Genomic DNA, 27,913 nt, shown 5'->3' with positions numbered 1-27,913 from the left:
AATTAGTTTCCATTCTGTTGACCAATGCTGCTGCTGCTTGGCTATACCCGACCAGAATGGCGACATGCAGACCAAGCCTCAAATTTCTAACGAGGTGTAACGCTCCTGTTGGTCGAGAGCCTCGTCACGAGTTCAAGAATGGTTCAGGACGTCGGGGTCTCGACGCTGGGACATTGTTCTCTCGCCGCCAGCGCCAGACTCGTCTCCTCGCTTCTGCTCTTTGAGGTCCCTGGTGTAGTGCTTTGCATTCTCCGTCTGTATCGTGTCGGAGCGAAGACTCTCTTCCAGCCGTTGAAAGAGCCGTTCCAGCAGCCATTCGGCTTCTTCTTTGTCTCCCATCAATGGACTCTGCGCTCCTATCCAGCTCCATTTGGCGGCCCGGACGCTGCTGTTACCCTCTCCTTCCCGACCACGCGCTGCCCCGTGTCTCCCAATGTCAAGGTTGCCACCCTCGTTGTGGTTCTCCTCAGCCTCTCGCGCTTCGCTTTCCTTATCACCATGGGTGGGGGCTCGCCGATGGAATGAGGCATCTGCTTCATCTTCTCCTAGCAATTTGAGGAAGTACTGCCACTCGTCATAACTGTACTTCTTGGGCGTAGCAGCCGAAGCATCTGCGTAGACTCTCCGAATTTGAGAGATCAGCACGTGGCGATAGTGATGGGCATCTGTTGGAACCAAAGTGAGCAACTTGATCCACACTGCCGGGATATGGACGCCCTTTACCTTCTTCCGGACGATCGCCCTTGTCCCTAGCTTCCGACTCGCCCTGTTTCTCCTCCTCCTCAAAGTCGGCAGCCAGGTTATCTTCGGGGGTTTCGCCATTTCCTCCAGACCTGTGCTTCTTGCCACCATTGCGAAACAGACGTACAAGGCCGGGATGCAGTTCCTGGTATCCAGACTCACTCCCGGTCTCTGAGCCCTTTTCCACATCTCGAGAACCTGGCGATCGAGGATCCAGTTGCCCAAGAGTGGCCTTGTACACGCCATGCTTGAGCCGATTGGCGATGGTATCTTCACTGCTGGGGAGCACAGTGATTTCTCCCAGCCAGATGGTGACGTCTTTGACAGCCTTGACCACGGTGTCTCCCATGTCGGAGATGAGGATGGTCAAGGTAGGCACGGCCAGGAGAGTCCAGAAGACAAAAAAAGGCTTGCCACTGTTGGACATGGGCTCGAAATCCCCATATCCGATGGTCAATAGCGTCGTATATGAAAAGTAAAGTGAACCAAAATACGACCACTCCTGGTTCCTCTCGGTTCGTTCGAAGACCAATGCCCCAATCGTCCACTACCGGTAGTTAGCGAGGTTGAGCAGGAGATGAATGCCACACCTACCAAGAAAGCGAAAGCAAACGTCGAGATAAGCAAACTCATGTACTTGCGCTCTGCAGCAGCCCACTCCTGGACTTTCCGCATGGCCTCAAACTCGGCCTGCCGCCTCTCCAGCTCGGACACCTCCCCATCCCCTGGCTCCACGGTCAATGCTTTTGTGGTGTCTTTCTCGAGACCTAGCGCCCCTTTGCGTCTCAAGAGACTCTTCTTCTTACTGATCCGCTCAACCTCCTTGAGCAACCGCATCCGAGTCTTCTCCGTTAATCGGGCCGCCAGCTTCTTTTTCCCTCTCTCCAGAATCAATGACCGAATGGAGCCGACCACCAAACCCAGGATGATAATGCCGCCCATCGCAAAGGGGAACAGCAGCCCTCTACCCAAGTGGGTCGTGGGTGTATAGTCATCACCAATGCCAATTGTCAGAGAAGTGAATTCTGCCCAATACACCGCGTCCAAAAATTTCCATCCCTCAATGTGGGAGTACACTAACGCCCCTAATAGCTGATACAACAAGAACATGATGGTTTGCAACATCAACGACCTCTGCGCCACGGTAAGTTTGAACTCCTTACTGTAATGCCCTTTGTACGCTCCATACACCGTAAAACACATCAAGTATGAAATTATTTGGTACAATCCTGCGGCGAAGATGGCGTAGTAATATGCCTGGGAGAGAGCCTGCCTTTTGACCCCTGGAGCATGGAAGTCGGAGGATGCGACGGCAACCAAGCCGATCAGGAGAACTGAAGCAATCCAGAAGCCGAGTATCGTGATGGGTTGGGCGATCTTGAAAGGGACACGGCGCGCCATGTTAAGGAGGAGGGACATGTTGGCGACAAGGGCAAAGGCCAGGGAGACCGCATTGACGGCGATAAGCCTATACCAGATGTTGTTTAGCACTGTATAGTTTCTGCCAACATCTCCTTTGGCAGGTTAGGGCAACCGGTGGGCTGCAGCGTGGCGGGCATGACCTACCAAGCCGGGTCTTTGATGTCGATTCCATGCTCCTCTGTCCCTCCCGGGGGAATTTCAACCCTCCAATTCTCCACCAGCGCACAGATACTGAATGCATTCGCGATAGGTCCAAAGGTACCCGCTAGTAGGGGAACGCCCGTCGAAGCATACCACCACCGCGCCGGCATGAGAAAGTTCCGCTCTTGCTCTTCTTCCGACATTTGATCGTATCTCTCTTCTGGAGAAGCCTCTGGGTGCCGGGGGGGTGAGGACATCTGGGGATTGTGGTGAGACGCAGGGGGGTGGTCTTCGACATTTTCCTTGAGGATCGCAGAGGCATCGGCAATGGGATCGTCAAGGCCTGGATCATTCATCCTGAGGAGCTACTGCAGAGCCGATGGGTTGAGGAATGGGCTAAGGCATTGTTTGTTGGTGTTTCATGGTACTGTGTGTGTCCAAGTCTACTCGTATGCAAGGGATTGCATGGGCATGGATGGTACAATGGGAGTGGTTAGCTGTATGAGAACAACTTGGTGTGAGACGAGATATAGGTAGGAAAGGAAGATGGAGAAATTCCCATTCAGCATACATGGAATTGTCTATAGTCACGCGGCGTCTTCCCTGAAAAATGACCATGATTTGTCCAACGTCGGTGGAGAGAGATGGCATCGATCGACGCGATGATCTGGGGGAAATTTGTTGAAGCACCAACCGTTATGACGTCGGGGGCGCCAGGTGTGGCTGTGGGTGACACAAGCTGGTCCCAGCCAAGACGAATCAAGCATCACACCTCCTCCTACCTATTAGCAAGGGTGCCTTTAGCCTGTTTAGGCGCCCCCACCGTCAAGTTCAGCATGCCTAATGGCAACAGACTTCACTAAACAGGGGAGCGCTGGGGGTGGCTGATGCGCTTTTCATCGTAAGCAGCACAAGGGTGCATGCGGAGTGTCCTCGGTAACTCCTCCTGCTGTAGGGCTTTGCCATTTGACTGACCATGGCTCCTCTTTCCCAAAAAAAGATATCGATGGTCCCGGGAGTTCAAATTTCAGCCGTCATAGACCATCTTATATAGAACGTGTGGGACAAGTGCCTCCCTGTCATGTTCGCCCTTCTTTGAGCTTGTTCGTGTATCGCAACACGGTCAATTCCCACGTATGTCGCCATGTCTCGAGTAAGTCTTCACTGTAGTAAAACTTCCTGATTGACTTCTCGACCCATTTCCAATTCCTAGCACTGGATAAATTCTCCATTATCCTATCCAGGAGGATGTTTCGTGGGGATTCTGATTGACCCTCACTCGACGACATCGCCTGGCCGGTGGCTCCATCAGTAGATGCGTGTGGAGGACCTGCTATGACCAATGCCATCCAGATGGCGCACTCGGGGGGCAAGTCACGGAGCTCATATTGAGACAGCATTTCCGAGAGTGATTCGAGCATCCGCCGATGAACTGGGTTCTGTTGCTTTGATTTGCTGAACGTCTCTACTGTGATGGCCGCAATCGCTGAACACAAAACCCTCTCGAGTGTTTTCAGCCCACGGAGCGGTACCAACTCGAGACACGCTTGTGTCTGTTTCATATACGTGCCGTTCGGATCTCCCAGTGGGAGAACGCCCTTCTTCCGCGGGCCTTGGAGCTGTTTGACCCATTCCGACACACGTGACAATATCGTTAAGATTTGAACGCAGAGATTACCGGTTAAGGCCATTTCTCCAAACCCTTCGGGGAGTTTGGCAATCAAGGTGCAGAGATCGGGAGGAAATGGGTGCTTTGGATATTGGAGTTTGATGCTGGCTTCGTTCATCGAAATGCTCATCTTTTTGTTCTCGTGATACGCCCAGAGAGACTCGAGGCTGATCTTGGTCAGTCATCTCCGTCGGAACATGGCGACAAGACTCAATGCGTTGGAGGCCCCTATTGTCTCTCGAACTTACCCAATGATTGAATTCTTCAAGAAGCCGTCCCATCCCAGATTATCAACCCCTCCTCGCATTTCAACAAGGTGGCGTAAGCCGATCAAATGGGTCTCGAAGGAAACAAAGTCATTGTACATCAACTTGACAGAAGTTAATTGTCGTTCCTCGTGTTGTGGGAGGTGGGTTTACATACGGCAATCCCCAGCAGCGCCATGACTGCCAATATTGTGGCATCGTCGTCGCAGGTTGAGATCCGCGCCATTTTTAGACGCAGAGCTTCGACTCCTTTTCCATAGTGGACCAAAACTTCCCTCGTCGGCTCCCGAGTATTTCGCCGCCGGGCGTCAAATGAGGCCTGAGCGAGCGCCACCATGAGTTCAAACATGGATGCATTCTCCAACGCGAGACCAAAATACCTTCGCGCCAATGGTAAGCTATCCGCTGGGCCTAACTGTTCCTTTCTAGGATTGATATGGACCGGCGCATAGTGCTGGAGGACTTTGCGCAAACCAAGAATTAGTAACCATCCCCAGACTGGATCGTAAACAAAACTCACAATAGTCGACGGCGGAAAGGACTCCCCCATCTGCTGATATTGGAAAGGCACAGAACGGATCGCCCCGCAGCCCGCCAGATGTCACAGTCAATCTCGGTGAAGGCGCAGTAGCTGTGACGGCGAGACTGGGGTTGCTGCTGCCAGCTTTGGTCAAGCCAAGGAGCGGATCGAGGATGCGCCTTGGGTCGATATTCTCGTCACGAGATGTCGGCAAGATATGGTCGCGACGTTTCCCAACATTTGCCTTTGCTCTCTTGATAGCCTGGTTATGGATGCGATTGCGTGTTCTGGGATTTGGCTGGTCTATGGAAAACGAGACAGGGCGTACCTCTGGGGCGATCCTTCTCGAGACAGGAGTGGTTGGCTGCATGAGAGACGAGATGAGGACGAAGACTGTTCACTGTCTGGAGCAATGACAGCCTGGTGGTCCATAGCGGCTGCTGACAATCATAGAGGCTCATGAAAACATGAACCGTTAGAGGTCATATTTGATGGGTAATAATGAGGATGAAAGGTTTTGAAAGTTCTTTGGTGTAGAGCCCGGCCCGAGGCCGAAAATGGCAGGAGAAGGCGGCCTCTTTTGGTCAGCATTCGGCCAGTCGTGGAGTTTGTGGGATTGGTCCTGCACATCTCGCTTGGGTGGAAGGGGACCCTTATCATCTGATGGGACACCGTGGCGTGCACTAAAGAGGCGAAGGGTCCTATCTCAATACGTCGCAATTATAATTGCGTGAATAGCCATCAGCTGTACGAGATCCGCCATGGCGGATATTCAATTGATGAAGGGAGAATCTGAAGGTGGCAGGGATGGCTGGTCTTCCTCGAGGTGGCAAAGATACGTATTAGGATAAACGCAGCCATCATGATAGCCATTGGACCGTTGTCGAGAGCACTGAGAATGAATCTGGGGACTAGAGTTTGGCAAACCAAGGCAACAAGCTGCAAACTGCACTCCATCCTTATACTGAGAATACGGCAGATCGGAATATAGAAACTCCGGGGAAGACGACGCGCGGCAACAAAGTACTGTATGTACCCTTATCACTGTCCACGATTGGATGAACTTCACGGGCTGAAGAAGGAAGACTCTCTTCGTGTGCATATGTTTCACGGAATTGTTGTTGACTGGCCACTCTGCCCAGATCTAACTAATGAACTGATTGTGTGGACTGTGCTACCCGGATGTACTGTACCTCGTACTCCACTGTAGTTCGGTGGATTGTCGCGTTGCCCTGTACGGAGGTTCTCCCCCGGGTTCTGACTGGCCCAGGCACACCTAAAACTCCGGTCGCCCAGGCCTGAGACGGTAAGAGTTGACGGACATTAGGCGCAAGGTTCCAGAAGATCACTTAGGAACCAGCCCGCCATGGTGTCCAAGTACCCAATCTCGTGTTCTTCCCGCCTCCACTCCCTGCTAAAGCGGCCCTTAGTCTAGGCTCTAACCAATTACCCACCACCTCCCACATACGCCTGTCCACTCTCCCATCCCCCATCCCTCCTCCAAGGAACGTGCATCTGCACCTGCCCAGTTTCCTATTAGTTGGTGATGCGACGACTGCGCCTCAAACGCATCCTGTCCTACAACCTCTACACAGTTACACCTTCCTCCACTGCACGTTCACTCGTTGACTATCTATCATCTTGTAGCACCATTTCATTGCATCTGTTTTTTCCAATTGACATCGTTGTACCATTGCATTCCAGCACTATCGGTGTATGGGGGGAACTCGCCATTTACTCCCGCTCGCTGAAGTCACCACTGCTCAAGAAGACCATCATCGTCTCCCTTAATGCGCAACTCTCACTCTTCCCGACGGTGCGCTTTTGCGCCGTGGACTCTCTAAAAGACCAAACGACAGCTGCGGCATCCCACTGCCATTCCAGTTTTACATCATGCTGAGGCCCGCCACTCCTCTGACCGTGCTGCTGCTCATATCCTTCGTTTTCCTCCTGCTGTCGGTCCTCTCGACGCCTGTCGTCCACAGCATCCCCATCGCAACCTATCAGGGAGTTAATTTTGGAGTCTTCGGCTACTGCACACCAACAAAATGCAGTGGCATCAGGGTGGGATATACAACTGGTAACCACAACATGATCTAATCCCGCATTGCTCAAATATCAGTGTCACTGATTTTTGTTCTCAGATGGCCTCTTCCCTACCGGAGGGGAAACCGACTTCAGCCTTTCATCCTCTACCAGACACTCGCTATCTTCCCTCCTCATCGTCCACCCTGTCGCGGCCTTTTGTAACCTGGTCTGCCTTGCATTGGCTGGCGCTGCTCACCTGCACTCCCCCTCTCACTCCGCCCGCTACCTCCTCGGTTTGCTGATTCTGCTACTGCCAACCCTACTGGTAACTTTACTGGCTTTCCTAGTCGACATATTACTCTTTGTGCCACATTTACAATGGGCCGGATGGATTGTCCTTGCTTCCACCATTCTCATCGCCGCCTCAGGCGTTGTGACCTGCGCTATGAGGCGGACGCTGGTGTCTCGGAAGGCGCGTAAGAAGAGAATTGCCGAGAATGCTGAAATGAGTGGAGAGAACTTTTACAATCGACAAGCACAAGAGTCGAAAACGGTCGCGCAGACTTTTACCACGGAGCCGACGATGCCCATGGTCAATGGCTCGCCCGGTGCAGACCGGCTGCCCACTTTCGCAACCTTTGATGCAAGTCAAAAGTCAGATGAAGAACGTCAACCTCTCCGAGCGCAAGCTTTATCCGCCGAGCCGAGTGTAGTGACGCCCTCTCGAGATGGGGCGTCTGATCGATACTATGGGCCTCCCTCCAGATCCAGCAGTCAACCACCCTACAACGGACAACGCGACCAGTTTGGTAACATCCCTCCGCCGCCGGTCCCACCCACTGCAGATGGTACCATGGTGCCGGTGCAAGGCAGAAGATCCGGGGACGAACCCACTCCTCCTAGTCCTTATCGTGATCGCAGTCTGCCGCCGCCCGGTGGTCGAGGCTATCCGCCGCGTGGCAGAGGCACTTACCCTCCTCGCGGTGGTTTCCCTCCGCGAGCAGGCGGTTTCGGCCCTAGAGGGCCACCTCCTCCACAAGGCTATCCTGGTAGAGGTGGATTTTCCACGGACATGAGAGGAGGATATGGTGGGCGTGGTCGAAGTGGTATCCCGCCCGGTGTCGCTGGGGGATCACGACGACCACCCCCAGGATATCCGCCCAACGGAATTGACAGTGCATCCGAGAGATACACTCCGCCGGACGGATACCCCGTGGCGATGGGTCCTCCGCTACCCATGGCACCAGGCCAACAATACATGGAAGACAATGAGCGCAGGTATGACGCGAGGAGTCCTTCTGTCTACACTCAAGGAGAGGAGCCCCAAGGTCCTTACGGGGCCAGAGCGCAGTCCCCGGCAAGGGACAGAACGTCACCTTATGGCAGTCGCGTCCAATCTCCTTCGGGAACCCTTCGTCGACCTTCTCCACCTCCGGCTATGCCTCCTTTGCCAACAACTCAGCCCGTCGAGATGGCAGGCACTTCCGTGCGTGACTTCAAACCCCAGAGGTCGCAGAGCCAAGATCCGTGAGTGAAACCGCCTTCCGTGACACCTAAATCTTTACTGACTGATCAGCTATGTCCCCGTGCGGGCTCATTGGAACAACATGGCAAATATGTCGGGTGATGATTTGGGATACGCGAGGCCACCTGGAAGGCAAGCTCAGTCTCCTGTCGAGCTCCCTACAAGCGGCAGTCACGTAGGGGGTTATAGCGGTCACCCACGTAGAGCGCGCGTGAACTCTGGAGGGAGTGATGTCTACTACGAAGATGTCGATCCACGGTTCGCCTCTGACCCAGAACCGCCCTTACCGCAAAATCTCCAACCAGAAGAACGAAACTGGAGGCCTCCTCCACTTCTCACTCCAGGACCACCCGGCCAGTACCGACCCGACTCCTACAATGAGATCCCTCCAACAAACTCGTATGAGGAGTTGCCTGGTGCTCGATCCCCGGCGGAGAGCGAGACCAGTAATTTCACCTCCGTCAGTCAACGCGGGGTCAATCCCAATTGGCGGCCTGGCAATGGAGGGGGCGAGTTCAGCGCTCTCGGTCCCATGAGGAGACGAGATCAGCAAACCAGGCAAGACATGCTTCTGGCAGGTAACCCCGACTTCGAGCTGCCTGGGTCCATGGGACCACCGCGTCTCCAACCACGAAGTCGTGGCGGTAGCCCTGGGATGAGAGGCGGAATGATGAGAGGACCGACTCGTGTCCCGCCAGCCAGTGCTGTGGGTGGTGGTGGCGATGGCCCCTATCCCAGTCCCATGGGACCACCTCTGCCTGGCGGGCCGATGGGACCGCCCGGACCTGAATCTGGGCCAGGAATTGCGCCGGGACCAGGGATGGGAATGGGAGGGATGAGGGAGATATGAAGGATATACATGAAAACAAAAGCCTAGCTTACGTACAGTCCAGTCTAATAATGTGTGATATGCAGGCTGGGGTCTTGTGAAATAAATGGAATGATTTGATGATTACGAGTCAATGAGCAGACGACAGGGCTTCCAGATGTCTTCTAAAATAAGAAGCCACCCTCCCTGATCGTTGCAGCTCGGCGGAAAATGACCGTTCCACATTGCACAGGGGTTACGAAATCGAAAATGGGATGGATGGAGGAAACAAAAAGAGGTCAATAGATAGATATGTACTGTAAGATCAGATATCAAGTCAAAACATTTTCAAGCCGCCGTAATTATTTGTTGGTAACATCCCACCACTACCATCACCATCACCATCACCATCAATTTATCATCGCCTACATTGTGCGCATACCTAGATAGTAGTAATACCGAGTAATATTCATTCCCCTGGTCTTTTCTTTCTTCCCCCCATTCCCCCGTTTGCCTTATTCCGGGTTCCCGGGATGGATGGTGTGCTGAGTCTATCAATATTCACGTGACGTGCACGTGATAAGGCTGGGGCAGGAGGGAGGGTGGGGGAGGAGGCGGGCTGTCCTACATATACATACATGTACATGTGCCAGCGATGCAAGACGAGGTATGTATGTATATCCATCCCACTGGGAGCTTATGTCCATGTCTGTCTATGTCTATGTGCTTGTGACTGTGTACTCCCTGCCAGGGGCTGTTATTCCGTAGTTATGCCGAGGATACAGTCCAGTCCGGAGGGCGGGGGTGGTGCACAGGTTTCCTTCCACATGCTGGTGTGACGAGGGGAAAGTAAGTATATACAGACAAGTAGGTATTGATTGAATGGTCGGAATCAAACATATTCATACACGTACACATATGTACAGAGGTATATATGCATCTATCGGTTATGATCCACTGCTTGCTAATTACCGCGTCACGTAGAATTGAATTTCGTTCACATCATATCATGATTCTCCCGTCCTGAGTCCTGCCACCAAACAGCCCGAGGATATTGGAACCACCACCGCTGCCACTTGCACTGCTGGTATTCTCGCTGTTGTCTCCGCCCTCATCGCTTGGTCCACCTAACCATCGGGGCCGTTTGAATCCGCCACCAGCTCTACCTCGATTCGTCGAAGGTTGCATCCACTTGGGTGTTTCGATCGTATCAATCGTGTTCTTCACCCTTCGTCCGAACAGCGTGAAGAAATTCTCCTCATCAGGCTCAGGTTCCAAAGCAGGTCTATCTCTGAACCTACCACCCGATGCCGAGTTGTGTAGCGTACTCGATGCGGTGGTGCGGTTGCTTCCAACACCTGCACGGTCAGCGGAGGGCACCCCCCTGGTCGGTGCGCCGCGAGGCCTATCCACAGACGAGCGTGGGGATTCTGTAATACCCAATGTAGCTGTCGGTCGATGCCCCTGGAGATCTCGAGAGATGAGATCCCGTCCTTCCCGCCAGCCTCCAGTTCCGAAACCGGACGGATTTTCATCCTCGTCTTCATCGATTTCCAATATGCCGAAGCCTAGCACGTTCTTGATCTTGCCATATAGATTAAATAATGTCATGATCACGGGTAGAAGGATGAACATTGGGAACAGGTAATCAAACCAGGTCCCTAGCGGCGTCAGGTTGATCAGCCTCCCCAAGAAATTGTAGAACGTCGAATTTTGGTGGATATCTTTGGGCAGAAAAGTGAGGAAATTGTACGCGAGCGGCACTGTCAGTTTAGCAATCTGTCCCGCGTACCAGCATGCAGATTCAGCGTAGGTGTTCCTTCTAACCAGTGCTCGCTGATTCCAGGTAGGAACATCGTTCATGCTACTTAGTGCGCAGACGCACATATAAGCAATCCACATGGAAGCGACGAGTTGACCGCCGAAGCCAATTTGATAGTTCTTGTCACTTGGGTGATGAATGACGGTGAGGCTGACCGCCGAAAGGTGCGGGGCAGGAAACTTGATAATCTCAGACCAAATGACAGCGATCGATGCGAGGGAGAGGATGGCTCCAAGAGCTATCCTGGCCGCGGGGATGATGTGGAGGTATAGATGATAGCGCATTGATGGGGTCATGAGAGACCACCTGAGTGATGACATGGAACGCCCAAAGTTCAGTTTCCGCGAGCCTCTGGAGTCAAGGATAGCTTGCAGATCTGAGGCAGTCTGCACAATGTTGTCCCATTCCCGGATGTATCTAGCTCGTCGGTGTTTGGCTCGAACTAGTCGTCGGGTCAGGTCCGCCAGGTATCTTTCGGTAATGACGGCCGGGACTTTGGAAGAGGCGTCCATGGTGGTGACGTTTGAGAAGACTCGACTCTCGGGTTGACCGGTCATGTCCACCAATTCATCAATCCAATCCTGAAAATCTCGGGCACTCCCAGTTTTCCTTTGCTTGAGCTGCATCACTTGAGCTTCCAGCTCATCAAGTGCCACAACAGCGTCCTCCAGCTTCTCATGTACCCTTGGAGCCTGACCCTGGACGCGGCGCAGGCTGCCGCTTATATCTGCTTTTCGAAACATTCTCCTAGGGATGGCGACTAGCCCATGGCCCATCAGGTAGATGGCGAGAGCAAGACCCCACACATATGCGAGGGCCATGACCAAGGCTCTGATTGCGGTGAAGTCGAAGCCATAGGAAAAGATCATGTAGATCAAACCGGCGATGGCGCAGACCAGAACAATCAGCTGGTACCTGCCATTGGAACGCAGGGAATAGATCAGCCGGGACTTGGGTTCGCGGTATCCAGCATCCATGTATTCTCCCAACAGAGGCAAGACAACCCATGTCAGGACAAAGGTCAACCAGTAGACTATCCTCCACGAGACCAAAACAGCTCTTTGTGGTAACCATATTCCTTTCCCACCATGATTGCTTTCTCGTGCGCTGGATGCGAGATCAATAGGCACTAAAACGAGGGCGCTGGCGGGAAGGACTAGGGCGAGGAAAATTGGGACGAGGAGGAACGCAGGACTGGTTCGTAGAGGCAGGTAGTGGCGTAGGATGAACAAGACGGCGACTGAGATGGTCAAAAGAGCCAGGCATGCGAAGATGTCGGACCCCACCGAGGATGCCATTTCCTTCCAGTGCCAAACGCAGAAACGAATCTTGCTACTGAGAAAGAGTGCTGATACCGGCCATTGATCGGTCTCTCATATCGAAATGGCACCACCAAAACCGGGGGATCGCAGCTGACACCAGAAGCGCAATTATGATCTGGACGTCAGCGAAATGGTATATCGAGGCAAATCAGTTCGACCGCTGTAAATGCCTCAGACCAAGCAGAATGCGATGAGTGGGAAGGGTCCGGAAAGGAGGGGGGGAACGATTATGCACAACCGTGAAAAAAGGAAATGGTAGAAGGACTGCAATCAGACGAGTGACGTTGTACGGTGTAGTGATGGAGAGACAGTTGGAAAGCGGATGGAGGACAAGGAAAAGCACGGCAACGCTATAGCAGATGTGGTTTAGGGTAACATTAGGTAAAGACCCCAGAGCTTTGGTGCTCCTAAGGGCGCTTTCACAAGGTTTCTTGGTCACAGTGGCAAAAGGGCAAGGGGGTGGGGGTGAAGAACCTGAGGGGACCAAAGAGTGGTGGTCACCCAAAACTAGAGTACCCCTTACGAGTGTGGGAAGCTGTTGGTACAGAACGAGTCGGTGTCGGACTTAGGGAGAATGCAGTAGACCCAACAAGTCCGGTTCATGTCACGACTTCTCGGTGCCCTTGGTTTACCAAATAACTGGAATAGTAGGCTTACAGGTGAAGTGATGGTTGAAGAATGAAGCCACCCAGTCAGGAAGAGCAAGGGACAGTCCATGGCCTTATGAACCCTGTTAGGTCTGTCCCTTGGGCCTACTAGGGCGTAGTGAGCCCTGATTGAGTGGACTCGGGGGCGCATGGGCGAGATGGACTAACAGTCTCCGGGCCACTCATAGCACCTGGGCCTGCACACCTCAGCCTAACAAACATCAGTTTTAGCTACGGTAGCGAATTCGCTCGCGCACTAGTTCTTGTTTGGCGAAGAGTCATCCCATCCTGGGCTCCATCCTCGTCACCTGCAAACAGCGACTTTTTCTCTCTCCCTTTGCTCATTCCTCCATGGTCCCCCGTCGTATCTCCGTATGGCTCTCTAAATTGCTCTGTCGTGGGCAAGCCCCCTTGCGAACATTCTTCTCCTTCTACGGTATATCTATTTACTCGACTCTCCGAGAGGTGCCTCGCACCACCCCCGCGATGTGCTCTTGGTAAACAAGGCTAAACAGCCACCGACAAGCCTCATCGCAAAGTGGGTTGGCCTGGAGTCCTCCACGACGCGCCCGGTTGGCGCCCAATTACAGCTCGCCCCCCGACTCCCGTACAAATCCTCACATAATAAGGCATCGCTGCATAGTCTTCCCAGAGCTAGTGTCAGCCTCGAATTGTTCCGTATTCCTGTCCGACCAACGCATACATCCCACATCCCCAGACTCAACCTCTCTTCTCTACGCTTCCCTCTATGGCCTAAGAGTGACAAAGTGCGCTAGAGTTCACTCCCTGACACCATTGACGACCTCCTCGATCTCCTCCCTGTGTGTCCTTCTTGTTGTTGGCGTCGTGTCACCCCGGTCGACGTCCAACTTCACCGCGCACCAGACTCGCTCCTCGTTTCCATTTCTGCCTGTGTCACCACCTCCCGTCACGGAGGCCTGACCAGAGCCTGCCTTACCGATCTTTTCTGTCCTCTCCCCTGCCAGCTCCCGCCATTGTTTCCCATATAGTCCTCCGCAGAACTCAAGGCAACTCCTCGTCCCCGCCGAACCGATCCTTCGCAACATCTTACTCCCCTACCTGTCCCGAATGCGTTGATCGAGTCCACCGCGCCTGAGCGTCCCGCCGCTCGCCAATCCCTGCCGCAGCCATGAATCCACAGCACTTTCAGAACATGGTGGGCATGGGTCGAGGCATGCCCAACAACATGCAACAACAAATGGCCATGGCAAATCAGATGGGTGGGCAAATGGCGGCACAAATGGGACAAATGGGACAAATGGGCCAGATAGGACAGATGGGCCAGATGGGCCAGATGGGGCAAATGGGTCAAATGAACCCCAGAGCAGGGCAGATGGGTGCGGGAATGGGAAGACCTACACCTCAGCAGATGGCCGGGCAGATGAGCCTCAACCACCCTTCGGTTCAACAACACATCTTCGACATGTTAAACTCTCAGGGGCCGTTTACTGGCTGGCAAGCCAATGTCCACATCCGCGAACGAGCCGGTCAGATCAAGTTGCTCGTCGATTCTCTCCGTCTGGTCAGACCCCCGGTCGAGCTCCCTCGTGCGATCGAAGTCGCTCTCCAGTTCGAACGCAAGTGCTTCACCCAGTCCGCGAGCCGAGAGGACTACGTTCGGGAGTGTAGCGAAAAACTAGGCAGAATCCGTGACCAGCGAGCTCAACAGTTGAACCAGTCTACCGCCGGCGTTATGCAAGGCATGCAGGGTGTGCAAATGGGCAACCAAACTTTCATGCCACAGATGCAACCCAACCAGCAGATACAAAACAACCTGTCGCTGCCCCCGCACTTGCAGCAGTTGCAACAGCAACAGCAGCAGGGCTTGCACAGCTCGCCCGTTTTCAACCAACCCCAACCTATGATGAGTCAAGCAAGCCAATCCGCTCCAAACCAATCCATGGTAGCCATGATGCCCGGTAATGTTCAACAGAAGCAGACTCAGCTGCCCGAGTTGACCCCGGAGGACAACAAGGCCATTAATCTGCGAGCGGCCGAGCTGGCCAAAAGTACCCCCAAGGAGGAGATGCGCAATATTGTGGAGAAGATGAATCCACAACTACGGCAGAACCTGGCTCAGAAGGCCGTCGACCCTATCATTTACTATTTCCGCATGCTCGCAACTAAAGAGTTTCGGCGACGAAAACAGTTAGAGGGGAATGGGGGACAAATGAATAATGCCGCCGGCATGATGGGACAGATGCAAAATCAGTCAACTCCGAACTCGATGGGTCAGGGAATGACCATGAACGGGAATCCGCTTATGGGCGACATGGGCCGATTCCAAGGCCAGCAGGCCGAGGGGTTGAGATCTCAAGAGGGTGGCGAATTGGTGGTTCCTGCCAGCAGTACGCCAGGCATGATGCCGGACCAGTTGCGTCTTCAGCAACAGATGATGGCTACCCAGCGCATGGGGCAACAAAACCAGGCTAACTTGAACCCGGCATTCATCGCGCAGCAACAGCGCCTCCAACAAGCACAGGCTACCAAGTTGCAACAGGCCCAACTTCAGGCACAAAACCAGGCACAGGCTCAAGCTCGCGCTCAAGCCGCAGCTCAGGCACAAATGGCTGGTCAGCGTCGGGATATGCCAATGCCACAGTCCAGCACCCCCCTATCTGCCATCAATCGTCCTGTTGGACCAAATGTCTCGGGGGCGAGCCCACAAACAGTCCCCCGACCCGGCTCTGGAACTCCTCTGATGAACCAGCAGATGCAGCAAATGAATAACGCAGTACAACAGGGCCAGCAGCAACAGCAGCAGCAGTTGAACATGCAAGAAATGCAGAAGCGTGAACAGGCGCTGGCCAGCTTTCCTGTGCCTCTCCAGGTGATTCTTCGTCAAAAGCCACAAAGTGAATGGCGTAGTATCCTACAGCAATTTCAGCAGAGTGGTCAAATGAAAAGGAGCATATCACAGCAGCCACAGGGGATGCAATCGCAGCAACAGCAGCTGCAACAACAGCAAACGCCAATGGCTCAAACACAGAATAATGCATTTGTTGGTGGTGCTAATATTGGCGCCATGCCCATGCAACAGTCGCTGTCGGCTGGGGCAGTTTCTCAACAGGGTCAAGAAATGGCTGCCATGCAGCCTGGTAGCCAGGGTCAAATGCAACAGAATCAGCAGGAGATGATGAGGCAGCGCCAAATGCAGATACAACAGCAAAAGCAGCAGCAGCAGCAACAACAGCAACAACAACAAGCGCAACAACAAGCACAGCAACAAGCACAGCAGCAGCAGCCGACGCCACAGCAGCCACCGCAAGGGACTCCAAATGCCCAAGGACAACCACAGGGCCCTCGTCAACAGTTGACTGCTCCGCAGATGAAGTTGATGGATCAGCAACCAGTTCCGCCCACGGTGTTGAGCAGCATAAGACAGCATGCTGCGTTGCCGGAAATACGGACCTGGTATCAACTCAAACAGTGGCTGCTCTCGAACCCAGTTGCAAACTGGCCCATCCCTCATGTATTGGACATCCAGGCGACACATTTCGCCCATATCATGAAAAATCGAGGTCAGAATTTACAACAGCAACACCAACAGCAGCAAAAACAGCAACAACAACAACAACAGCAGCAGCAACAACAACAACAACAACAACAACAACAACAACAACAAAATGCCATGGCGGGCCAGGCTCCTGGACAAGCGACTCAGACAGTGCCTCAGCCGTCTATGCAAACCATCCCTTATCAGCCTCCTGGTGTCCCGCCTGGAGCCATGCCCCTCCGAACCCCGACCGCTTTCGATATTCAGAAGGTGCGGGCCGCAAATCCTCGCGTCGCAAATATGCCAGACGAGCAAATTAGAGCTATCCTGATCAATCGACATCGTGAGGTGCAAGCAAAGAACATGCAGCAGCAGCAGCAACAACAACAACAACAACTGCAGCTGCAGCAGCAGCACCAGGCCAATCAACAAGGAATGCAACAGCAAGGACCCCCAATGCCACCGCAGACAGGTCAAGCAACCTCTCAGGGACAACAATTTGGTGTCCAGGCATCCGCACAGAATCAATCTCCGGCGCAGGCTCAGCAGCAAGTTCGGCCGCCTTCGGCTTCAGCGCCAGGACAACCTCGCCCGCCACAGACGCCAGTCCAGCCTGAGAACAAAAATCTAAAGCGACCTAGCGACGACGATGTGGTGGAGATATCAATGCAGAACAAACAAGCCCAGCCGCAAGTGAATGGCAACAAGGCCCAGGGATTTCAAGCTTTGACAAAGGAGCAAATCAACGCGTTGGATCCGGTAAAGCGACAGCAATACAAGAATTATCAGCTGCAGCACGCCGCGATGCGGAAAATCGTGGAACTCACAAAGGAAGTACAAACCAGCATGCCCAAGCTGCGGCCCATGACCAACATGGATGCCAGTGGCAGAAAGCGCATCGCAGACCTTTTGACGTCCGTCAACGTAAAAAACATGCTCGGGCGGTTCGACTCGTTTCTTGTCGCCTTCTATCGCATCGAGCCGAATGACGCAGCTATTAAGCAACTGGTCCTCCAGAAGATACAGTTGTTCTCGCAGTACAAACCGCAGTCGCTGCAGAACAAAACTTTTGAGCCGGCTGACCACTTTAGCATTACCGCGGACAACGCTGAAGGAATTGTTAACAACATCACTGCTAAGTTCCAACAAACTGCCGCGCAAATCCCAAACAACAAAGCCCGCCCACAGCCTGCGCAGCTCACGCCGGAGAATCTCAGTTTGCTTGAGGCACAAGAGAAAGAACGGAAACAGTCTCTTAAGGTCAACCAAGCTCCTCCCGCTCCGACATCCACACAACCACCATTCCAAATCGGAGATCCCAGAGGGCAAGGTACGCCAAGATACGCGACTCCAGGACTTAAGCAAGAAGACCTCAAGCTTCCTACCGATCCCAAGAGGCGGAAGAAGAACCAACAGCAACCCGCAAGTGCAACTGCCACAACGCCTACCGTGCTTACCTCTCCTCAGACGACCAAAACGCCAAAACCTGCCGAGATGTTCAAGTGTCCTGTAAATGGGTGCGATCATCAGCTCAAAGGGTTCGCGACTCAAGGCGAACTTGATCACCACCACAATGTGGCCCACAAGCTAGATATGGAGCCCGTCACCGATCCTCTTGCCTTTCTCCACGATTCTCTTCGCTCTGCCTTCAACCTAGACGAGAATTTCCAGCAGATCAAGAAGACTTTCCCCAAATCCGAGGGTAAAGCCGCAGGGGCGACCATCATTAAGAACGAGAGCTCCGCAGGCACCCCTGTACCCATGGCCAAAATGCCCAGCCAAGGTCCTGCAGGCACCACTACCAGAGATGGTGACGTCGCTATGGAAGATGATGACCCTTGGAAACACAGCAATATCACATTGGATCAGTTGCGGCTTGCCTTTGGCGGCGACGACTGGGACGAGCTCTTTCCGTCCGAGGAAAAGCTGTTTGAACAACAGTCCAAGTTTTATGAGGCCTATCGCAATACCAGCGAACGATGGCAGAAGATCGTTGAAGGACCCAATGGTGCTTTGACCGACACCTCTACCGAGAAATCCAAGAGTCCAGAGATCGTCAGTGACAAGGAAGGCAGCTCGGCAGCAGCCGCGTCGCGCGAGGACAAGAAGGAAACAGTAGAGAAAAAGGCTGAAGACGATCAATGGAAGGTCAACCTTGATGGGATCGAGGGTCTTGATCTCAGTGGGTTTGGCGACATGTCCCCGTTCGAGACCATCAATGATCTGGACATCATGATGGGCGAGGACGGCTCACCATTCGAACCAGTCGAGAAACCGCAGCTATCGACCGAACAACTCCATCTCCAAGCTCTAGGAGCCGATCTTGAGCATCCAGAGACCTGGACTGAGCAGCAGAGACAATTCGCGGACTTTCTGTTCGGCACCTGAGCCGACCAAGGCAGCCTGGTTCAAGGCCAGTACCTATTCCACATTGTGTGTTCATTTTGTGTATTTTCTGGGGGCGGCGATGGTGTGGGTTGGAATGTGTTAACGGGGCAGTATTTTGCGACTTGTTTATCAGCATGGCGTCCTGTGGGTCAGTGGATCCTAATAGGAGGCATGGATGGCTGGATGTCTTACGACTTTGACGAAGCTTCCCTGTAAGGGAAAGGATACTTCTCTTCTTGACTCGCGAGAGGGGAAGGGTGACTTAGGGCGGATGTATGCGTTGGAATTGATCTTTTCTACGTGGGGGAGCGATTTTGTACATTACCAGATCCAGCTCGGAGATCGACCTTTCTGTCTTTTCAGATACCTCAGGATCAGCAATTGGGTTGTTTTGTATGTTTCGGATCATGCCGTGATGGGATGAAGAACCGAGATGGTTATATTATGGGTTTGGACGACAAAAGAAATACCCGGCAGCAGAATTGCAGCCCCCCTTTTGATTTATATATCTTGGACTGTGTCTCTCTCTTCTCTCTCTTCTTCTACTATTACTGTTATTACAACTGCTTCTACGCCTTTTCCCGGCTACCGTATCACAATGTTTGACCAAGAGGGAAGTAAATAGTGACGAACATGATACCGAATTTCTGGAAACCCTCTGGCAGAGGAAGACGAGGAGGAAGGAGAAAATTGTCCAACGTCTTCACCCCAGAATCTGCAGTGCTAGAATAGTCAGCCCGGCTTGGGTAGTCAGTCAGTCAGTCAGCTGTCTCCACGTATCGCTCCTGCTGGGGAAAACGGACAAAGGGTCTCAGATGGAGGCCGGGTTAGTTGGCGCGGTCGTTGATGAAGTAGGGTGGGTGGTGAGTGCAACGAGAGATCGAGACGGACAGACACACACACAGAGAGAGAAAGGGAGACTGGGAACAATATGATCCCCTTCTCGCTCAGTGTATAGAACTATACTCCTATAAGCCCAGCAGCTTTGCCTATTCCCAAGAGTTCAAGGTTGTCCTGGGTATCCGGAATCGCAAGCGACGAAGGTCTAAGAGAATAAAAGAGAACGAAACCAATAGATGATTGTAGATGTCACGTTGCCGCCAGCCGCTCACCCAAGGAAGCCCTGCCCGCCCCAGTAGAAAGTCCGCTACCTAATCCCCAAGGTCATCGTCATCTTCAGGATCAGCGTCGTCCCGCGGTGCGGTATAGCGAGCTCCGCTCTGACCTTCAATGTAGTCGATACCTAGTTTCCGGAGCTCGTTGATTTGTCGCTGGCCGACACTTACGAGCTCGAATCCGGGAGGTAAGCGGTGACCGGCTCTATTCATAACAAGTTAGCCACACAATATTTGGTTGGGGACGGGACCCCTTCCATCCACAGGTCATCGATGCAGGGGGGAAAACAAGGAAGGAAAAAGGAACTCAGCGTGGCGAGCAAGAAGGACATCGACGGGAGGAAAAGCTTACTTGAGAAAAACCAACTTCATGTTCCGCGCCTTGTCCTTCAGCTGCACCTGGGTCCTTCCGAGCAGCACCGGCCCCTTCTCGTGCGTCCTGTCCTTTTCCAAGATCCTCACCCACTGCGTCCCGTACAACGCGATCAGCTCCATCAATCTTTCGACCTCGTCGTTTGTATATGGTATACGAACTTGACCGCGTTGTGGATCCGGCAACAACTCCCGAGACATGCGCACTCTTTCTCTAGCTTTGCGATTCACGTCATCAATGTCGAACACGGGTGGCGCCGTTGACGGTGGCATAGATACCCGGGCACTCTCAGGATGACTTCGAGCGGGGGCGCTCGAAGGTGGTGGTTTTCGTTTGGCCGCTGGGATAGATTCAAGAAGTGCTCGGCCTGATGGCGATCTCTGAGTAGTGGATCGTGTGGGCTGTGAAGATCCGGAGGACAACGTGCGCTGCACGGCATCTGGCGACTTCGAAGGAGTCGTTCGAGCGGGTCTTGAAGGCTGGTCTGGAGTTGCAAATGCAACCGTGCGAGATTTCTCAGAGAGACGAACATCCTTGTTTTGGGTAGTTGTGGCATCTTCCCCTTCCGCTGGAATGCTAGGGCGCGTCATCAAGGGGGGTTGTCTGTTGAACTCGGCACTAGCACGAGCTCTCTTTATTGTTCTTTGGTCTGTCTCGAACTCGTCATGGCCGCCATCATCCTCGAACGTTCGAGGCAGTCGACGCTTCAGGGCCTGGGGCGGCGGACTGGGGGTATCATTGTCATCAGAGGGTTCCTCCCATTCCACCCTTTCTGCCCCCTTTTGGCGGTCGAGCAATGAAGGCTTCTTAACGGGTTGATGCCTATTCTCCTTGTCGCTCTGTTCGTTTTGTCGGCGGACAGTCTCCAGGACTATGTTTGTTTGCTGGGTTGGGACAATCTCTTCGTCAGATGCAGCGGCTGGAGGAAGACTCTGTGGTTGGCTGTCGCCTCTATTGGCAGCTGATGGTTGAGTCTCATCCACAACCGGCGATGGCGACCGTGGAATTTCATGCTCTGGTTCTGGCGGACTGGGAGCAGCAATGTGTTCGATTTTAGCACCGGACGTGCGTGCTGAATGCTGGACTTTGATGGCCTTGAGTCTGTTTATGTTTGCTTTCATGGCTTTCCCCAATAAACTCCCGGTCGTTCCCTTCTCCGCCGGGAGTGGAGACTTGTTATTGGCATTCTGAACTTGCTCTGTTTGGGTGTCGGCTGTGGCAGATTCCTGCTTTCTAGACGCAAAGCTTGCTATCTCGGAATCTGGAGTAAGTCTGTTTGAGAGAGCTGCTTCATCTTGGAGATCTTCAGCGAGAAGCAGATCGACGAGCTCCTCTACTCCCCCTCTGGATTTGATTATTCCGTCTAGCTCCTTTTTGTAGGCTAGGCTCCACCTGACTGCTTGTACAACAAAATCTGACCAAGGAAATTGTTGTCTCAAGGCTTCCACGTTGAGCCACGGGTGTTTTGGCATGTTGATATGGGATCTGATGGAAGACATCCGTGATAATGCTTTGGCGTACGTCACGTTGTCTGCCGATCCCTTTATCTTATTGCGTTCATCGTAGAAGACAGCTCCAAGTAATGCGTCAGGATCAAACCCGGCTTCATGATGCTTGATCTCGACTTGTCGGATATAGAACTGAGTGAGAATCTCAGTGTGAAAAAGGAGAGTACCCTTTACCATGTCAGCCGAGACAGGAAATGCGTCAAGATCATGAAACGGTTCTGGGAAGTTGTTGAACATGAACTCGAGGTACGTGTGACGCTCTTCTGTTGAGCGGTGAAGTACCTTGGCCAGCTGCAAGGCAAGATTTGCCAAATAGAGAACACTGTCGGGGCGCCACGGGCCGTTGTTGATCTCGTGCAGTTCGCCATCACCAACAATTTTGCGAGTGACAATCCCTGGGACGATAAAGCCCGGATTGCCCCCATAGACTTCCATCGTGGCCAGGAGCTGTTCCTCCCGGCGCGTCAATTTCCGGCAGAGTAAAGGGTTGAGTTGCAGCAGCTTCGCACAGATGTCCCTCACTCTGTCGTCACCACCCTCAAACATTGAAAAAACTCCGTCGGAATCATTGCGCAATTTGACCAGATTGTCGATGATGGCGTCTCGGTCCAGGGCATCTAAAAGACTCTCCCAGGATGACCCTGTCAAGCTCTCCTCGAATGAGACAGACGGGCTGCTGTCGAGATCTTCGGCCTGCTCCGATACCGCGTCCTCTTCGGCGACAGTGGGCAGTGCCTGCTCAAGATCTTGCGGTTGCTGTTGCGCTGCTGCGACTTCTTGGCTGGATGAACGCGTCCGTCGTTTGTTATGATTTGGTGGCGCGTCGATGACGACGCTGATCGAAGGGGGCTTGGGGGGCGAAAGAGGCGAGTCCTTTCTGCTACTGGACCTGACTCGCGGACGAGGAGCCATCACGGCGATGTCATGAGACGTGAAGAGTGATGGACTGGGGAGTCAGAGCATGTCTCAGGGTTAGTAACCCTATACCGACGTCGGGTTATTTTCGTGAATTAGGCTGCATTAGCGTGGGATTGGTGTCGGCTAACTTGACTATCTGGGAAAGCCAGAGATAGCCATGTGGATTTTGCGGGGTGTCACGTGTGATAGAGCTGGCTTGTCACGTGCCTGCTCCTGGCTTTCTCTCCATGACACCTTCACCAACCTTGAGCTGATCTCTATCTAAGCCTCAATCAACGCCTGGTCTCGTCAAATGACAACACGACACCACGATCAACCTGTGCGGCAATTCAAGGGGCGGTGCAACCACGCTCGCTGCCAGTTCTGGAGCTTCTCCAGAACATGCCCCATGAGAAGGCGCAATCATAGATCTGGCGACTCAGTCGCGTACTATTACGCGATGCCTTGCGGGGTGCAAAGCTCCCACCTATTGAGGCTCGACTCCGCCACTCTCCAGTGTAACCACCCAAGTTGACGGCCCGTGTCCCGTGGTCATGTCGATCTGCGAACGGTCATTCCAGCCCTTGTAAATCTCGTCTATTATTGTATTTGAATCAGCACTGCCTCGTTATCATCGAACTCGTCGTCAATATTAAAAGACCATCACGACTGTCGCGGGTTGGTGGGTTCACGCATCGACCAAATCAACAGATTCAACCAAGAGCAGTTCTCCTGGGCAATGTCTCGCCGCGAGTCCGTTGGACGCCTGAGAGCGGGCTCCCAATCCGACTCGGCGCCACCAAGTGTCAAAATGGTGTCTTGTGCCGTCCTACCTCCGCGCCTCCCAGCAGGAATGGCTCCACCGACGGGCATCGGGGCGTTTGAAGCCATCAGCTACGATGAATCCCTCAACTGGGAACACAACAACCCGATAAGCGAGGAGGAGCCCAGCAGGCGGAAGGGTTTGTTTCGCAAGGTTGGCCTCACCACGCAACGGAAAAGACGCGACTCACAAGATGATCTGCCGCCCTTTGTGATGCGTCAAATCCCTTATGACACCTGGCGAAAGCATTATGCAAAGGACAAAGAGGGCAACTATAGAGGGACGCATGCTCCGGCGGAAGATTGTCTTCTCAAACCAGAAGATGTACGAAAGTGGCGACTTGGTGATCCAATCACGAAGGCGGACAGGTGGACTCGAGGGAGAGAGGCGCTTCCCGTCTATTCGGAGGTCCATGCCGAAGGAGCGGTGCCAGAGTATCAGGTTGACGACGTCAATCCAGACCAGCCTCTGGCGGGCGGGGGCATGATGACCCGAGAGGATGACAGGCTAGCGAAATACATTGATGCAAGCGACCCCCTGCAGCAGCGAAGCTCCAGGACCGCTTCCCTGAACCTCGAGCATCCCAGCATAACATCATCATCATCATCATCACCACCGCAGCCGACTTCACCACGTCAAGAGCAAACGATCGCCGATGGGAAGACGGCCACGGAGATAATCGAAGAAGCTCGAACCAAGGGCAAGCCGAAGTTGACATGGAGACAGAAGTTGTCTAAGGGGGTCTCGATGACCATGGCCGCGCCTGTGCAAACGACCGTCTGGACAGGAATCTAGTAGCTTGTCGCAGGGGCTTCCAGAGCGAGGTGGATGACAGGACTTTCAGGACCGTAGCCTCCAAACAACATCTGGGAATGAGAAGAAGCTCGCGATCTCCGCTACGCAAGCGGTGAGTGCTCTTTAGTGGAACGGACCTTCTGTTCTGCCATTGGTGGATGACGTGCAGCATTCCTGCCCATGTGCGAGCGGATGTGCCAGGAGAAACCCCTGGATCCCTGCCTTCAGATCCTCAATGACCATATATAGGTCGAAGAGCAAACCCAGCGAGAGGCAGCACGGCGGCGAAGAGGCGTACTGGAAACGTTTCGACGATGAAGTAGCAAGACTCGAGCGAAGATTGGACGAGGACAGAGCGAGTCCCAAAGCAACAGGAGAGGCGGACAGATCGGCTTTCAATAAAAGAGAACGAGAAGATCAGGCAAAGCAGCGGGCAAGGGAACCCGAAGACCGGGAGATTGCTAAAACATGAATGGAGGAAGACATGACGGGGTCCGAGATGCCAATCAGTCTCTGGGGTATGAATGCTGTAAGGCGACGACCAGAAGAGAATGGCAGGTGGAAGGGATGGTTGTTGTTGTTGTTGTCATCTCGCCAGACCAGGTCCTTCTTTTACCTTTTTCCAGGAATCACAAATACAAGAATCACTCCTTTTACATAGTCCACCACAGATGAGAATTATGACATGATGCTCTTTTGTCCTATCATAAGCGCGAGAGAGAGAGAGACAGAGGAGAGGAGACTGCTCATCAGGTCTTGTTGCCAATTCGAGATCCCCATTCCCCAGCACTTTTCTTTCATGGATATTTTTAATATATATGTGTTGGCCAGGTGGTGCGACACTCCGACACCCAAGGCTATGTCCTGGCGAAAACCTTCGAGTTCTAGACCCAAGTTTGGGCATATTATCTACCGTATGTACGTTCCTGCTTGACCTTGGCGACGGGTCTAGAGTTGTTCGGGTCTAGGGGGTGGGATTAATATGTCCAAGAGCCAGCGACGTCTGTCTTTCAGCTGGCCACAAACTTCTGTCCGGTTCGACCATGATCCCAAACCTGGAGCACGGAGAGGTTGCTTGTGCAAAGGGATCAAGAATGCCGCTGTTATGCAGTGCCTGCGCCAACGTCTTCTGCGAGCAGGAGGAGGAGGACGACGACGACAAGGGCCCTGCTCCTGAGTCGCCCTTCTACAAGGCCAACCACCACAGTCTGCCCCGGTTGAAGAAGTCCGCCTCCGACGGCTGCCCCCTGTGCATGCTGCTCTGGGCCGCCGCACCGCCCAAGGTCCATGCTTTTTGGGATGAGATCCTGCGTGACGACCGTCCGGCGCACTGGCTACCCTGCTTCTTCACCGTCAATCGGGCCATCTTCGCCACCGCCACGCACCCGTGTGACACGAAGAAGCCGAAGCTGCTGGTCGAGTACAAGTACCAGCTCGGTCTGACGAACCCGCACGAGCATCTGAAGCCGATCAGGCGGCATTTCAGGCTGCTGTGGAGTCAGGGTACGTAAAGACCCCTATAGGAGCCTTCTTCATAAAGGCTGGTGTGTTGACTGCTTCGATCATTGTTGCTGGATATTGGGCGGATTGATGCTTTCTGTCTCCCGTCTCTTCACAACTAACCAGCAATCCAGAGGCAGAGCCCCTCATACAGCAAGCACGGTTCACGTCCACCACCCGGTCGGAGGAGAGCTGGCACACGTTCAAAAAGTGGATGTGGACGTGCATGTCCAAACACGGCCAATGCTCGCCGCGGTCGCTGCACCTCCGCCAGCGCCAGCTTCCAAAGCGACTCCTCGAAGTCGGCGGCGAGGCGGCCAACACGGTCAGGCTGCGGACGGTCGAGAGCATCGGCGACGCCTACGCGATCGAGTACCTCGCGCTCAGCCACTGCTGGGGCACAGAGCCCCCGCGGGTAATTCTCACGACCCGGTCTGCGGCCAGTCTGGTCGCGGGCGTCGACGTGGACGAGCTGTGTCGCACCTTCCAGGACGCCGTCGCCGTGACGAAGCGGTTCTGGGACGAGTTCGCCGTGCGATACCTGTGGATCGACTCGCTGTGCATCATCCAGGACTCGACCGAGGATTGGCGCCACGAGTCGACCATCATGGGCGAGATCTATCAGAACGCCTTCTGCACGCTGGCCGCGACGGCCGCCGCCGACGGGACTCGTGGGTTCTTCTCCGACCGCGATCCGCGCCTCGTCTCGCCCTGCACCGTCCCCGTCGTGCCCCAAAAGAGGGGCGGTGGTGAGAAGATGACAAGGTTCTTTTACTGCGTCGACCACGACGACTGGGCCAAGAACGTCTCCCGGGCGCCCCTGAACGGCCGCTCATGGGTGCTGCAGGAACGCCTGCTCTCGCCGCGCGTGCTACACTTTGGCGCCGACCAGCTGTACTGGGAGTGCTCGGGGCTCGAGGCGTCCGAGGCGTTTCCAGTAGGCTTTCCGGACGGGCTGGGCGAGCAGTTTAAACAGTTGCTGCCGTTCTCGGGCCTGCCGGCGAATATGTCGTCGTCGTCGTCGTCACCGCAAGGACGCTGGGATCCCAGCCCCGGCACCAGCAATGGCCGCGGCCCCTACGCCATCTGGGACCAGGTCATGGAGACGTACTCGGCGGGCCAACTGAGCCGGCGCAGCGACCGGCTGGTGGCGCTGTCGGGGATCGCGCGCAAGCTGCAGCGCCGCCTCATCCCGCACGACACGTACCTCGCCGGCCTGTGGAAGCAGGATCTCCCCTTCGAGCTGCTCTGGGACGTCAAGGACCTTCCTCGCTCTCCTCCACCACCACCACATCTTTACAAATCCCATTCGCACAGCAGCCGCCCTGAGTACGGGTACGGGTACGGGTGTGAAGACGAATACATCGCGCCGAGCTGGTCGTGGGCGTCGCGCATGGCCACCGTGCCGTGCGAAACCGAGACGTGGGCGACGGCGAGCACGCTGATCGAAATCACCAGCGCGACCGTCGTGCCGGTCGACCACGCCGACCCCATGGGCCAGATCCGGTCCGGCAGCTTGCGGGTGGCCGGCGTGCTGGTGCGCGCGTCCCTCTCGCGCATCCACCAGCCGGGTTCGCCGACGCCGGGCCTGGCGCTCCGAATCCACGGTGAGCGCGCCGTGCCCTCCGCCATCTGCCGCCCCGACGACGGCTTCAGCCCCACCGTCCACCTGCCCCCCGTCGTCTACTGCCTGCCGATCCTGCGTGGCGTGCGCAACCGCGTCCCCCGCTACCGGGGACTGCTGCTCGTGCCCTCGGGGAGGGAGCGACAGCTTCGCAGATACGGCACTTTCACCGCCGACGCGGCTGGCGACGAGTTCCTGGTGGTCGTCGCCTCGGGCTCGTCGTCGTCGTCGTCGCAACCGCGGCCGTTTGACACGGGTGATTTAAGACCTGATGGCCGCTATGAGTTTACGATTGTATGAGCCATCTTTTATAGGCCTATGGAGGTTTTATATCTGCTAGACAGACAGACAGACAGACAGACGGCAGACTTGGATGGGCAAATCAGTGCCTATTATGGTAGTAGTGAGCGAGGTACATGTACACAGCACACCGGAGGCGGAAGAGGACTGACACGGACCCAA

At 54.2% G+C, this 27,913-nt stretch overlaps 8 protein-coding genes across 8 annotated transcripts; 4 read left to right on the top strand and 4 right to left on the bottom strand.

The window, feature by feature from the left end:
• Positions 1 to 132: 132 nt before the first annotated feature.
• AYL99_06411 (hypothetical protein) lies at positions 133 to 2,660 on the bottom strand (the record flags this gene model as incomplete). The annotated part of the gene is made up of 4 exons (XM_018837920.1): positions 133 to 665; positions 724 to 1,288; positions 1,336 to 2,209; positions 2,308 to 2,660. 4 exons carry the CDS (start codon positions 2,658 to 2,660, stop codon positions 133 to 135), a joined length of 2,325 nt encoding a protein of 774 aa, XP_018692480.1.
• A 723-nt stretch (positions 2,661 to 3,383) lies between these two features.
• AYL99_06410 (hypothetical protein) lies at positions 3,384 to 5,129 on the bottom strand (the record flags this gene model as incomplete). The annotated part of the gene is made up of 4 exons (XM_018837919.1): positions 3,384 to 4,140; positions 4,222 to 4,343; positions 4,397 to 4,701; positions 4,760 to 5,129. The coding sequence occupies 4 exons, from the start codon at positions 5,127 to 5,129 to the stop codon at positions 3,384 to 3,386; spliced, it is 1,554 nt and encodes a 517-aa protein (XP_018692479.1).
• A 1,523-nt stretch (positions 5,130 to 6,652) lies between these two features.
• Positions 6,653 to 9,162, top strand: AYL99_06409 (hypothetical protein; the record flags this gene model as incomplete). The annotated part of the gene is made up of 3 exons (XM_018837918.1): positions 6,653 to 6,839; positions 6,904 to 8,314; positions 8,364 to 9,162. 3 exons carry the CDS (start codon positions 6,653 to 6,655, stop codon positions 9,160 to 9,162), a joined length of 2,397 nt encoding a protein of 798 aa, XP_018692478.1.
• A 960-nt stretch (positions 9,163 to 10,122) lies between these two features.
• On the bottom strand, positions 10,123 to 12,240 carry AYL99_06408 (hypothetical protein; the record flags this gene model as incomplete). Its single annotated transcript, XM_018837917.1, has 1 exon — positions 10,123 to 12,240. One exon carries the CDS (start codon positions 12,238 to 12,240, stop codon positions 10,123 to 10,125), a length of 2,118 nt encoding a protein of 705 aa, XP_018692477.1.
• Positions 12,241 to 14,061: 1,821 nt separating this feature from the next.
• On the top strand, positions 14,062 to 18,816 carry AYL99_06407 (hypothetical protein; the record flags this gene model as incomplete). Its single annotated transcript, XM_018837916.1, has 1 exon — positions 14,062 to 18,816. The coding sequence occupies one exon, from the start codon at positions 14,062 to 14,064 to the stop codon at positions 18,814 to 18,816; it is 4,755 nt and encodes a 1,584-aa protein (XP_018692476.1).
• A 1,151-nt stretch (positions 18,817 to 19,967) lies between these two features.
• AYL99_06406 (hypothetical protein) lies at positions 19,968 to 22,724 on the bottom strand (the record flags this gene model as incomplete). Its single annotated transcript, XM_018837915.1, has 2 exons — positions 19,968 to 20,136; positions 20,284 to 22,724. The coding sequence occupies 2 exons, from the start codon at positions 22,722 to 22,724 to the stop codon at positions 19,968 to 19,970; spliced, it is 2,610 nt and encodes an 869-aa protein (XP_018692475.1).
• Positions 22,725 to 23,448: 724 nt separating this feature from the next.
• On the top strand, positions 23,449 to 24,327 carry AYL99_06405 (hypothetical protein; the record flags this gene model as incomplete). The annotated part of the gene is made up of 1 exon (XM_018837914.1): positions 23,449 to 24,327. One exon carries the CDS (start codon positions 23,449 to 23,451, stop codon positions 24,325 to 24,327), a length of 879 nt encoding a protein of 292 aa, XP_018692474.1.
• A 1,094-nt stretch (positions 24,328 to 25,421) lies between these two features.
• Positions 25,422 to 27,751, top strand: AYL99_06404 (hypothetical protein; the record flags this gene model as incomplete). The annotated part of the gene is made up of 2 exons (XM_018837913.1): positions 25,422 to 25,830; positions 25,962 to 27,751. 2 exons carry the CDS (start codon positions 25,422 to 25,424, stop codon positions 27,749 to 27,751), a joined length of 2,199 nt encoding a protein of 732 aa, XP_018692473.1.
• Positions 27,752 to 27,913: the final 162 nt, after the last annotated feature.

The sequence above is a fragment of the Fonsecaea erecta genome (genome assembly GCF_001651985.1).
Source record: "Fonsecaea erecta strain CBS 125763 chromosome Unknown Scaff5, whole genome shotgun sequence".
Lineage (NCBI taxonomy): Eukaryota > Fungi > Ascomycota > Eurotiomycetes > Chaetothyriales > Herpotrichiellaceae > Fonsecaea > Fonsecaea erecta.
The sequence above is the reverse complement of the archived record's forward strand: the minus strand, read 5'-3'. Positions and strand labels throughout refer to the sequence as shown.